At 33.5% G+C, this 14117-nt stretch overlaps 1 protein-coding gene across 1 annotated transcript; it reads left to right on the top strand.

Moving 5' to 3' along the window:
* The first annotated feature begins 1467 nt into the window (after positions 1–1467).
* Positions 1468–13026, top strand: LOC101513349 (NADPH-dependent thioredoxin reductase 3). The gene is made up of 10 exons (XM_004513807.4): positions 1468–1768; positions 2716–2923; positions 3017–3122; positions 3574–3839; positions 9796–10075; positions 10660–10767; positions 11654–11740; positions 11887–11991; positions 12373–12503; positions 12700–13026. The coding sequence occupies exons 1-10, from the start codon at positions 1573–1575 to the stop codon at positions 12758–12760; spliced, it is 1548 nt and encodes a 515-aa protein (XP_004513864.1). The 5' UTR covers positions 1468–1572; the 3' UTR covers positions 12761–13026.
* Positions 13027–14117: the final 1091 nt, after the last annotated feature.

Here is a 14117-nt window from a genome sequence, read left to right as displayed (position 1 = left end):
TTGTGTTGAGTGTGAGCAATCTCAAACCAACAGTACACATGTTTCCAAATATCTAAACTAACACCACAATGAAAGAAGAGATGAAAGAAAAAAAATGCAGCAGCGCTGTGCTTGTGATGTAATTATCCCCCGTGAAAACAAATTGTCACGTGTTGCCGACTAATTTAATCCCCAAAAAAATACCAAAGTTTTGGATGGTGCTGCACATTTTCAAATCTTCTTGCATATGATACTGAAATCGTAGTCATGAAATAGTCCGAGTAATTTTTGCAAGTTTATAATTTTGATCTTAAATATTTTAAATTTTGTATATTAATCTTTATATTTTTATAAATTGATTTTTAAAAATTTTCAAATGTTGCTAATCAGTTCCGAAAAATTGCAAAATATTCTTCAATTTTTACAAAATTTCAATTTTCTTCAATTTAATTTTTAATTTTGCCCCAAAATTTTTGAAAATTATAAAACTATTCATTTTTTAAAAAATAATTATTTTATTCAAAAAACAAAATTTAAAATGAAAAAAATTCAATTGAAGCATTTGAATTATATAGAATTTAAATTTTCCTAAACTTTTTAATTACTCCGTCCAAACATAATCTAAAACTTTGTTGGGGAGTTTTGAAGGGAGGAGAGGGGAAGGGAGGGGTGTGGAGGGAGGGCAAGAGAGGAAAAAATAGAGAAATCTTTCACATTTTTAGGAGTGTTTTTTTTTAGAGAATGATAAATGAATGTTTGTGATTAATATATTTTTAATATTGAAAATATCATAACAACATATATTTGATTTGAAGAATTTATTAAAAGCTGTTCAAAATCTTTGTCCAGGGCAATTTATAAAGTCCCTAAATTAATGAGATTTTACATTATTAGAAATAAAAATAAATCTCTAAAGCTCCTCTCTTCCAAAGTTCATTTTTTCCACTTTATCATTCCTTTTATCAAAACTCTTCCCTCCTCTGTTAACCTCCCAAACACACCCTAAAGAACAAAGGTGCAAAACCCAAAGGAAGATATGTTTTCTCATCTTTATTGTATCTAAGAGGTTGAAATTACATTCGAGAATCAACAAATACTTCTTATTTTACAAGAAATTAAATGACCCATAATATAGTTTTACAAAGAATCACACAATTTGTTTACAATATTGCTATTTGTCCCAAAAGATTTACCACAAAAACGAAACAATTCATTAAGACATCCCATAACTTTATATAAATTGAAAAATTAAACCAATTAACAAATTAACACTTATCATTGAATAGAGATCATGACATTATTCTTTCGTACATTTAACATTTAGCTATTTTTTAATACACATTTAATTTAATATTTCAATCGTACTACGTATTTCTGAAATCCAAAATCCTAATGAATATGAATGAATATGTATGTAAACCATAATAACACTTGGAAAAGGATTTAAGAACCTTAAAAAAAAACATTGGGAAAAGGAAGGAGTGGAACAATGGATTTGATTGAAACGCGTGTTCCACAAACGCCAAATAAATAGACATCGCTTTTAATCGTTTCCACTGCTGCTGCTGCGGATTGTATGGTCTGAAAGAACCAATGGCTACTACGAAGATAGGACTCGGAGTGGGAACTATCCCCACTCACCGAGTCACCACCGCCGCCGCATTTCCTCCTCCTCATCCTAACCGTCTCATCTTCATCAAATCTCGTCGCTCCCTCCGAACTCGTCCTTCCTCCCTCACACTCCGAGCCTCTGCCAACACTCCTTCTACCTCTTCCTCTTCCTCATCAGGTTGTAACCACTCTCTATAAGCTTTTTAATGATACTGCATAAATTCGACTCTATTTCGTAATTTATGCTTTGATGTGAAGTGTCGGAGAAAACGAGGTTGAGATGCGTTTTTTTTTTGGGTATCTTATTGGTTTTAAATTGTAATTCAGTTATGGTGGATAATTGAGGAATAAAAATAAAAGAATATATTGATGTTAATGTATGCTGAGTAGCTTGTGCAATTACGAAATTGATTAATTGGTTGAGATGCGTTGTATTGAGGGACTCAACTTAACACCTCTTTTTTCTGTGTAATTGAATTTAAGGGGAGGGTGAGTGTGGGAATTGGGTGATAAGAATGGAATGGCGAGTAGTAGTAAAAGGATTTGGGGATGACTTAGGTAGTAGAAGCAGGGGATATAAGGTTGGTTCGGCGGCTGAGGTGTGGGAATTAGAGAGTAGAATGATAAGGGGGTCGCGGGTTCTATCTCTGTTTTCAACAAAATACTAATAATATTAACAATAATAATTACAAATATTAGCTGTTGCAAAAAGAAAAAAAGTAGTAGGATCGAAGATTGATAAGTTGCATTTCATTAAAATTAACAAGAGGTACTTGAAATGGAAGTATCCAACACTTGGATTGACCTAATTGAGCTTATCTTATTGCATGAACACTTGTGAGACTGTTTGAGAGAGCTTATGAAAACAACTTATGACATGTCTATAAGCTATTTCTAGCTTATTTCCACAAGCTCTTCATAATAGATTATGAAAAGAACTTATAGCTTATATGAAAATAGTTTGACGTAATTAAATAGTTTATCCAAACAGAGCTGGGGTTGCGCAAATGATTATGGATTTTCATAATGGAAAGTCTTTCTTACTGTATGCCGATGTAAATTTTGTTACTAGTTTTCTTTAGAAAAAAAAGCAAGTTGACAGTGGCATTTTTTTTATTCTCACAGGTAAAGAAGTTGAGAATGTGGTAATTATAGGTTCAGGCCCAGCAGGATACACAGCAGCAATATATGCTGCACGAGCCAATTTGAAACCTGTAGTGTTTGAGGGTTACCAAATGGGTGGCGTTCCTGGGGGACAATTGATGACTACAACTGAAGTAGAGAATTTTCCAGGATTCCCAGATGGGATTACAGGACCTGATCTAATGGACAGGTATTGTATGCATGTTATATGCCATTTTTTTATTTTGTAATTTATATTTAACTTGCATAAACCTTGGAGTTAACAAATTTTCTACTTTTCTAGGATGCGACGACAAGCTGAACGTTGGGGAGCTGAATTGCATCATGAAGATGTTGAAGCTATTGATGTGAAGAGTAGTCCTTTTACAGTCCAAAGCAGTGAACGTAAGGTGATATATTCATTAGCAGCAAGCTTATTTACAATTTAATGATCGCAAAGAAATTGTTATTCCTGAAGCTTGTATATTGTAACTTTTAACTTAACTGGTTCTTTGAATCTTCTTTGTGGTCTTTTATGGAGTTGAATTTATGCAAATCGCTGTACATATTTGATAATCACTTTTATTTGAAAATTGACTAATTGAGTACTTTTTAAATAATGTGCGTCCGGAAGGTCACCAAAATTACAGACCATTTGCTGAAATCATTGCAATCACTTTTGATTTTTATTTATATATATTATGAATCCCGACATTATCAACAACAATAATAACCAAGAGTTATCCCACTAGATGGGAGTTCTGGCATCTAATTATGCAGTAGTTATAATATCTTTTTAGTTGTGTTTTTTTGGAAGAAAAGTTGTTGTGCTTTATATCTGGTTTTCTTGATTACATTCAGGTTAAGTGCCATACTGTAATATTTGCTACTGGAGCAACTGCAAAACGACTTAGGCTACCCAGAGAAGATGAATTTTGGAGCCGAGGAGTTAGTGCTTGTGCAATTTGTGATGGAGCATCACCACTCTTTAAGGGTCAAGTTCTTGCTGTCATTGGAGGGGGTGATACAGCTACAGAAGAAGCATTATACTTAACAAAATATGCTCGTCACGTTCACTTACTTGTACGTCGGGACCAACTAAGGGCTTCTAAAGCCATGCAAGATAGGTGTGTCCGATTAATAATTTCTATCTCTCTACTTGGTACTGTCTAGTTATCATTTTGTCAAAGAATAGCTAACTATGCGATATATGCTAAAATTTGAAGTGATCATACATGTAAATAATCTGATTCCGAGCTACCATTACTTTTACAATCTATAAATTGAAGCTAATTACCACCTTCTATACATTTCACATTAGTATATCAACTCCCCCTCTTCCTCTCTCTCTCCCCCCCTCCCCTCTCTCACACACACATGCTATTTGGATGTAGTGACTCTATGTTGTCAGTCACGGATAGCGGCGCGGAGTGCCCAACCCCAAAAATGGGATAGCGGGATGAGCAGTATTGTGAAGACCAAAAACAGTATATAGACTAAACATAAAATACAAACATACTAAAAAATAGCAAAAATAAAATACACAAAAATAAAGGGGTAATCATAGTACTTCATATTTCATAACCAAAATGTAAGAAGAAGAAAAAGAAGAAAAACAGTGGAAAAGAAAAACAGAAACAGAAGTATATCAATGAAGAAGAAAACAAATATAATCTCCCATCATCAGAAACAGTGGCAAAAAAAGAAAAAAATAGAAACAGAAGTATATGAACGAAGAAGAAAACAGAAGTATATTAACGAAGAAGAAAACAGAGGAACGGTCACAACAGTTATGTTTGGAATTTAAAATAATAATGTGAAGGAGGAAAAAGATCAATAAATAATAGGGTTTTGAGTGCAAAAAAACTCAAATACCCTTAATAAAATTAAAAAAATTCAACAAACCCTAAAAAAACAGAGTAGCGGGTCATGGACCCGGGTCAGGCGCAATGCGTCGGCGCGTTTGAGCACTATTCGCGGTCGCAATTTCCGCAACGGGTGACGGTGGTTTCACGGTGAGGGGCGCTGCGGAGATGGCCGCCGCTGCAACGCAATTGTGCGCAATAGCGCCGCAATTGACAACATAGCTCCTAATATTTCTGATATGTTCTAAATAAAATGCTCTTCCTCTAAATCCTTAGAATCTAATTCTTGGGTCCATAACATACACATTATTCATTTGGAAAATAAAAATAGAGTTTTAAACAAACTTTATTAGACCAATCTTGTAAAGTCATGAATTGTGGCAAGGTTCGGTACCGCCGAGCCTTTATATTTTTCTCATTATTCATAACATGTCCTTGATTTTTTTCCTTTCAATTTCCACCATATGTTTACTTGAGGTTATGCAACTTCTAAATTATTGTTTTTCTTTCCTTTGTTTTTGCTTCATTTTTTAATATTGATTTTTTTTGGTCTTCTTTTTTTTTCTTTTAAAAGAATCAAGGGAAATTAAATTTGATTGTCTTTTATTTTATATTATTCTGTTTATTTTTATTTTATGATTTTGTCATTATTATTCATTATTTCTATTGTAATTTATTTTCCTATATAAACAACTTAGGGCTTTAGTAATAAAATATTAAAGTATTTTGTCTTTTACTTTCTTCATGGTATCTAGAGCTCTTGGATAGGGTTCTGTAAAGTTTTTCGCAGCTTAGTGAGGTTCGGGGCTCAAAACTTAAAGGGGCACCAACATTTTGTTTCTAATTTCTATATGACCTCGACCCGTTTTTCCGTCTACCCAATGACGCACAATATCCCATGGAAGGCGGCCCTTATGGGTAGCAGCGGCAGTGACACCAATGATAGTTTTGGTGAAAAACTAGAAGTGGTGAACAACGCCGGCAGTGGTGGTTCAGACAACAGCTGAAATGGTTTCTCCAACAATGGTATTTTCAATTTTTTTCAAGTCTAGAAACTCAATGGAAAAAATTATGTCGAATAGTCCTAAACCGCAAGATTGATACTAGACGATTAAGGAAATTAGGTTTCCTCATATGAGAAGTGCAAATGCCTGCTCCAACAGATCCGAATTACAGGTTTTGGAAATGCGTGAACTCTGTTATTATTGTTTGGCTGATTAGTAATATGAAGTCAGCGATTGAAAAATCTTTTATGTTCTTGCATATTGCGAAAGAAATTTGGGACGCTGTCAAATAAACATATTCTGATATTCAGAATTCTTCTAAAATTTTCGATCTCAAATCCCGATTGTGGCATGCCAAGTAAGGAGATAGGGATGTCACTTCGGGAAATGTTCTTGGAGGTTAGAAGAGAAGAGGCGAGAAAGGGTGTTATGATGAGTAAGTCACCTTCTGTTGCTGAGGTCGAAAGCTCTGCCCTGGTCACTAAGAATGAAGAACGAAAGAGAGATGGAAAGAAACCATGGTGCGAACATTGCAAGCGTCCATGACACACACATGATACATGTTGGAAGTTCCATGGAAAACCAACAAATTGGAAGAAAAAAGGAGGAAATAAAGATCGTGCCCTCCAAGGTGGTATCTCTGATCAAGAGAAGCAGTCTCCTCCTAATAGAATAAACACGTTTTCTAATAAAAAATGATTTATAACTTTTATGGATGATCATACTAGAATCTGTTGGGTTTATTTATTGAAAGAAAAATTGGAAGTTGGGCAGGTTGTCAAAAATTTCTTTAAAATGGTGCAAATTCAATACCAAACAAATACTAAAGTCTTCAGAAGTGACTATGGTAAAAAATATTTTAATATGCTTTTGTCAGATTTTTTTCTTGAAAATGGGGTTGTTCAAAGTTTTTGTGTTAATATACCCCAACAAAATAGAATTGTAGAGAGGAAGAATAGACATCTTCTTGAGGTTGCTAAAGTTTTACTTTTTGCAAATAAGGTTTTAAAATATTTGTGGGGTGAAACTGTTTTAACTGCATCATATTTAATTAATCGTATGCCGTCTAAAGTTTTAGATTTTCAAACCCCACTTGATGTTTTTCGAACTTGCTTTCCTTTCACTTGTGCCTCTGCTAACTTGCTTTCCTTCCTATTGCAATTAGGAGACATGTTGGATCGTGCAATGAACATCCTTTGTCTAGTTATGTGTCACACTGAAAATTATCTTTTTCATTTGTTGTGTTTACCTATTAGTTGTTTGCTCTAGAAATTCCTAAAAATGTACAAGAGGCTCTAAAAATTCCAAAGTGGAAGAAAGCTGTTTTTGAGGAGATGAGAGCTTTTGAGAAGCATCGAAATTGGAGAGTCGTGACTTTACCTAAAGGAAAGAATACCGTTGGCTGTAAATGAGTATTTACTGTGAAATATAATTTTGATAACAAAGTTGAAAGATACAAGACATGCTTAGTTTTTAAAGGATTTACTCAGACATATGGCATTGATTACTCAAAGACCTTTGCTCCTATTGTCAAATTAAACACTATTAGAGTTCTCTTTTTCTTGGCAGTGAATTTAGATTGGTCTATTAACCAACTTGATGTAAAAAATGCGTTATTGCATAGTGATTTGGAGGAGGAAGCATACATGGATAGCCCTCTTGGCTTTGAAGACAAGTTTGGTTCAAATGTGTGCAAACTACAAAAATCTCTTTATGGTCTGAAGCAATCTCCAATGGTTTGGTTTGAGAAATTCACTCAGTCGGTTAAAAGGCAAGGATATATGTAGGGACAATTAGACCATACTTTGTTCATGGAGTTCTCTAATGTTGGTAAAATTGCAATTCTAATTGTATATGTATATGATATTATTCTCATAGAAGATGACATTGTTGAGATGGAAAACTTAAAGAAAAATTTGGCAAAATAATTTGAGATCAAAGATTTAGGTGCGCTTAAATATTTTCTTGGTATGGAAGTTGCTCATTCAAAGAAGGGAATTGTTGTTTCTCAAAGAAAATACTTCCTAGATCTCTTGGAGGAAACTAGGATGAGTAGATGTAGACCAACAAATACTCTTATGGAATTAAATGTTAGCTTGCCTTTGGGAGAAAGACAATGTTCCTGTTGATATTGGAAGATACCAAAGGCTGGCTGACAAATTTAATTATATAGCTCACACTAATTCATGCATTCTCCCTATGAAGAACACTTGTAGGCAGTTTATCGGAGTTTAAGATACTTGAAATCCAATCTTGGAAAGAGTTTGTACTTCAAAGAAACCAATTTTTAAGAAACTTCTATATTTACATATGTTGATTGGGGAGTATTAGTTACTGATAGAAAATCCACTACTGAATATTGTGCCTATGTTTGGGAAAATCTAGTCACTTGGAGAAGTAAGAAACAAGGTGTTATTGCTCAATGCATTGTAGAAGCCAAATTTAGAGCAATGACTCAAGGAACCTGTGAACTTTTGTGGATTCATAAACGCTTGGAAGAACTGAAAGTGAAAGCTGACTCACCTTTAAAAATGTTCTGTGATAGCAAAGCAGCAATAAGTATAGCTCACAACCTTGTGCAACATGATAGAACCAAACACATTGAGATTGACCACCACTTCATAAAAGAGAAAATTGATGCTGGAATTATATGTCTGCCATTTGTGACTTCTAATCAACAAACTGCTGATATCTTGACAAAAAGTTTGGCAAGACCCAATTTTGAGCGACTTATAGCCAAGTTGGGCGTGATAGATATCTATGTACCAACTTGAGGGGGTGTTGAAAAATAAAGAGAAATCAGATTTGATTCCAGCCACCATCACTGCCGATGTCTACCGCCATCGAGGAAAAAAATTCCAACGGGTTTTCTGGCATAACCACTTCCATTGTGTGTTCAGTGGATTATTGTTTCAGGCTACATGCATATAGGTTCCATTTCAAACCACTTTTGTTTCTCGGTTCTGGACGCATTTTCTCTCTCCATTGATCGTTCATGGCTTCTTTTAGTTATAGTCACGCTACTTCTTCTTTGGTGTTTGTCGTACAATTTTTTTCCGTACTAATAGAGCATAGCAGTCATTTCTATTCCCACTGACAACCATTCCGATAGCGACTTCTTTTAGCAAACTTTTGTTTCAGGCTACATGCACACAGGTTCCATTTCAAAAAACTTTTGTTTCTTGGTTTTGGACGCATTTTCTTTCTCCATGGATCGTCAATGACTTCTTTTTGTTATAGTTGTGCTGCATCTTCTTTGGTGTTTGTCATACAATTTTTTTCCGTACTAATAAATCATATAAGCCATTTTTATTCCCACTGACAATCATTCTGACGGTGACTTCTTTTAGCAGACTTTTGTTTCAGGCTACATGCAGATAGGTTCCATTTCAAACAATTTTTGTTTCTTGCTTTTGGACGCATTTTCTTTCTCCGTTGACTGTTAATGGCTTCTTTTTGTTATAGTGGTGTTGCTTGTTCTTTGGTGTTTGTCATACAATTTTTTTTCTGTACTAATAAATCATATAAGTCATTTCTATTCCCACTGACAATCATTCCGATGGTGACATTCTCACTGACGAATCATATTAGTGATAGCTTCTTTTCCCATTGATGGTCATCCCAAAGATGACTTTTGTTGTTTGTGACTCACTGAAGCAGCTGTTAGACTTAGTTTCAAGTTTGAATATTTTTTGGTTTGAAGCTTCCAAATTCCATTTTTAAAGTGAAGAACTTTGCTATGTTTGATTGCTTGTCATGAATTTCTCCCTGCTTGACGATCATTCCAACTATCTGACTACTACGCTATCTTTATAGCAATTTTCTTCGATTTCATATGCATCCTTGGGTTGGGTATCCATCTTTTTTATTTGTGGAGCAATATATCGTTTGTTTCTTGTAACAAGCTAAAGCTTGTTAAGCTTTAGTTTTAGGGGGGAGTGTTAGAATATAAACTAATATCTTGTTATTATCTTAGAATGTCCTGCTTTATCTTTTAGAATTAGCTTTAATCTTATCATATCTTATAAATAGAAATATAATAATTGTAATTATCTTATCATATCTTTTAATCTCTGTGGTGTAGCTTAAACACACGGTTTCACCATATTCCTTTCTATTTTCCTCTCATTCAACATCTACTAATGAACATTTTGTATGTGAGTTTTCAACTCCTGAATGTTTGTTTAACAGGTTGATTATCACGAATGTTTCAGAGTGTATGACAATCCAAATGTCACTGTGCACTTCAATACAGAGGCCGTGGATCTTGTGAGCAATACAAAAGGACAGATGTCTGGCATTTTAATTAGAAATCTTGATAGTGGGGAGGAGTCTGTGCTTGAGGTCAAAGGGCTATTCTATGGCATAGGTCATTCACCAAATACCCAACTGTTGAAAGGCCAAGTTGAACTCGACCAGTCTGGTTATGTACTAGTTAAGGAGGGTACAGCAAAAACATCAGTTGAAGGTGTATTTGCTGCTGGAGATGTGCAGGTAACCTATTGGATGCCTTCTGCTAATATACTTGATTGTTATGAAGCGAGGCTATGTTCGTTAGAATAAGAGGGAGTTTAGGGGATAAGAGCCTTAAGCTGCTATGAATAGCAATAACAGTTATTATGAATAAATAACAGAATAACTGTAGTAACTATTTAGTTGGTCAGTGTACCGAGTAAGTAGTTATAGGCCATTAGGCATTGTCTACCATAATGTTAAACAAAGTAAAATGGCTTTAAGAGATAGTTGCATAAGTAGCCCCTTTATACTCATAAATAAATAGCCCCTTTATGGAGCATCTTAAGCAGTGTAAATAGTAACCTATTATTTGTTGATGGGGCCTCTTAATCTTCATGAAATACCATTTTAGGTGACATAATTTGGAATCCCTTCCACTAGAATATTGTGATTGCTGTTAATACGTACCCTGTGCATATGTTTGAATACAAATTATGCAAGTATATTGTGAACTTTCACATTTATTATCTGAATTTATCTTGCTATTTGATGTTACTTTTGTATGAAAAAAGTGGTAACTGTTTAGCCACCTTTGTTAAGGCTATTTCTTCTTATTCGCATAGGACCACGAATGGAGGCAAGCCGTTACTGCTGCTGGATCTGGATGTGTTGCAGCTTTATCAGTTGAGAGATATCTTGTCAGCAGTGGTCTTCTTATAGAGTTCCATCAGGTAATTTATATGCACTTATTTGTTGTCTGTCTGTAGCATTGTAGAATGATCTTTTCACATCACAATTTCAATTTAATATATCTTTATTATTCATGCTCTTAATTCTTAATACATTTCATTGAATCAGATGCAATTTTAGCTAGCTTTGTTTGTAAAACTTTTATGTTTTATAAATTGGATAATTTTGAAAAACTCCATAAATTGGATAGGCTGTCTAACTTTTATCTGATAATAAGAAAGTATAACTGGAGTCTGCTTTGCTAAGTTCCTTAAAAGTTTTTTGGTGGGTAGTGTTAAATAGTAATCAGTTGGCTTTGAGCAATATTACGGGCTTCTCTGATCTCATCATGCTTTTCAATCATGATTTTGATGACACAATGAGGAGCCAAATTGGTGCTGCATTGCAGCTGAAGATTTAGACAGAAACATAGAAACTTGAATGCGCATCACTTTTTTTTAATTATAATTATTACAAACCATGTTTGGTGTTTAAAAAGCTATGTAAAAATAATAAACTGTAAGTTATCTTACCTGAGGACAAGGTCTAAGGAAGCCATTATCAGCTTCACTTCATGTTATCTTACCTGAACCGGCTTTTACTTAGTAAATACAACATGTTATCTATTGCTCTTCAGGAATCAGGATCTTTTCAAAGGAATAACATGGTTTAGAGAAAATATAAATAATGATATACTGAACTATTATATTTATTTTGTGATTTACAATAATAATTTCCGTATGGCCATAAGCTTTGAAGTTATAGCTGGAACAAAGCTGTTAGTAGTACGTAATAGGGAACTGACTTCACATTAAATCAGTTGATTCATGCTGTATAGCGTATATTCCAATATGAATCTCAGCCTTCCAATTTAATTACTTGTAACAGCCAAAAACTGAAGAGGTTAAGAAGGAACTAACAGACAGGGATGTTCAAGCAGGCTTTGACATTACACTTACAAAGCATAAGGGGCAGGTATGTATTCCTTATTAGGTGCTTATAATAATGAGATTAAAGTCTTAGCATATGTTATCCTCCAGTTGGTTCCTTTGTTATTTGTTTTGATTTTTTGGTTTGTATTATAATATATTTTCTTCTCCTGTATGATTTCCTCTTTACAGTATGCTCTACGAAAATTGTACCATGAAAGTCCAAGGCTTATATGTGTATTATACACGTCACCAACATGTGGTCCGTGTCGGACACTGAAGCCAATTCTTAGTAAGGTATGTTAAAGGAAAGCAAGGAGGATTTAAATTTATGTTATGATCCTGAAGTTAGATATCATAGTACTCATGGACATGGTATTGTTAGTCAGTGACATGATTCATGATTACTTCTTCCAAGGAGTGAAATAACAATTATCATAAATAATACACAATTGTGTTTTGATATATTGGCAGTGTGGCACAAAACCTTTTTTCTTTCTGAAAAGAACTATGCTGTGTGATGCATTGAGAAAAAACAATAACAAACAAAACCTTTTTTCTTTTGGCACTAGCATAAATGAAACTACTTTCGTTTTTTTGTTTGATAGTATTGCCAATTGTAAATCGAACAATAATAATGTTTTTAATCTTTTTTCTTTCTATAATCTTCCATGGCAGGTAATTGAGGAATATGATCAGAATGTACATTATGTTGAAATTGATATAGAGGAAGATCCAGAAATAGCAGAAGCAGCTGGAATCATGGGTACTCCGTGTGTGCAGTATTTTAAAAACAGGGAGATGCTTAGGTTAGTACTGCTTGATCTTTTCTCTTACTCTGTCATTTATTACCTTCATTAAGATATACTATGGTTCAAGCATGAGTTTGTTATCATATTTCCCCTAATATATAAAGATAAACCATTGAGAGGCCATTTTGATGGACTGACTCCCAGGATATTGTTGCTAGTTTTGACTGCTGATGGTTGTACATTGATTTTGCAGGACTGTCTCAGGAGTCAAAATGAAGAGAGAATATCGAGAGTTCATTGAGGCGAATATATAGAAGTACATAAAAATATTCGAGGGAGATAACCGAATTCCGTGATTCAATTTTGTTTTCCAAATTGGCCAGCTGAATAGCACTGTCAATTTCGACAACTATTCCTTGAACTGATCAGCATTATCATAGATTGTACATGTAGAGCTACCAGTTATTGTTGTAATTTTGATTGTTCAATATCACATTTTTTTTATATTCTATTTGAGTGAAATGACAAACATCCATCATGTCATCATCCAAGCTGAAATGACTATTCATATTTTGTATAATTTATTATTTTTTGGCATTTTAATTGGTAGATTTATATCAAAATTAATTCAACCTATCATAAATTCGTTTGTTTTTATGTCTGCATAAACTACTTCCTGATCTCATGTTAAATAGATGTTTCTAGTGTAACCGGCAAGAATTTGGCAATTCAAAGCTACATTACAGTTGGCTTTGAATGGTGATGGTACCAATTGATCATTATTTATTTAACTGTGCTGATTACTAATAAATCCACTGGGGTTCTGATTCAAACATTGCCCTTGCCCTTGTCGGGAATTGATCCCCTTGTGTTAACTTTTCTCATGCTGAATTTCAACCTCTCATCAATGACATTTTTTTTTTGTCACCAAATATACAATAATAAGAAAGAGGTTTTCCAAGTGATTACAAAAAGGAAATGACAATCAATTTAGCAATATTTTAACACATAGCAATCAATGAATTATTAGTTAGATATGTGGTATTTTTAATGACAAATTTAATCTCAGACGTTATTTAAATATAACTGTTATTATTAATAACTATTAGTTCATACCAAATACGTTCTTATATATATATATTTCTTGTAATCATCTCAATTATACATAACACTGTATCATTTTAACAATAACAATGAAGGGATATTATTTAGTAAATTCATTCTTATTTGAAAATATCTTTTTTAATGTAAAATTTTCTTCTTAAAATAAATTTCCCTCTATATTATTTAGATATGCTAAATAAAATTACGTTAAATCTCTAGAATTGCTGCTAAACTTATAGTAGTTAAACAAAATGAACATTTAACCACACATCAATACACGTAGAGAATAAATAAAAATAAATAAACATATTGGATAATAAGTATAAGTATCAGTATGTTAGACCTGATCAATTTTGAAGTATTTAATAGTTTTCATAAACAGACATTTAAATGGATGAACTACAACTTGTAACAATATCTATATCTATATTCAGACATATTCTATCAAGAATAAGTAATAAGTTTCAAAGAAATACTTTTTAGTTGGTCATTTCATCATTGGCCTTCTCATAATATTTTTTAATATTCGTTGCGTTTGGTTTGTCTGTAAAAGAAAAGTCACCGTCA

The sequence above is a fragment of the Cicer arietinum genome, chromosome 4 (genome assembly GCF_000331145.2).
Source record: "Cicer arietinum cultivar CDC Frontier isolate Library 1 chromosome 4, Cicar.CDCFrontier_v2.0, whole genome shotgun sequence".
Classification (NCBI taxonomy): domain Eukaryota; kingdom Viridiplantae; phylum Streptophyta; class Magnoliopsida; order Fabales; family Fabaceae; genus Cicer; species Cicer arietinum.
Note: the sequence above shows the minus strand (reverse complement) of the source record. Positions and strands in the feature narration are given on the sequence as shown.

Bases quoted from the DNA above. Each gene is read 5' to 3' on its own strand.
- LOC101513349 (XM_004513807.4), top strand. From the start codon at position 1,573: ATGGCTACTACGAAGATAGGACTCGGAGTGGGAACTATCCCCACTCAC. The intron at 11,992-12,372 runs GTATGTTAAAGG...CTTCCATGGCAG, and splicing joins TGAAGCCAATTCTTAGTAAG to GTAATTGAGGAATATGATCA. The intron at 12,504-12,699 runs GTTAGTACTGCT...TTGATTTTGCAG, and splicing joins AAAAACAGGGAGATGCTTAG to GACTGTCTCAGGAGTCAAAA.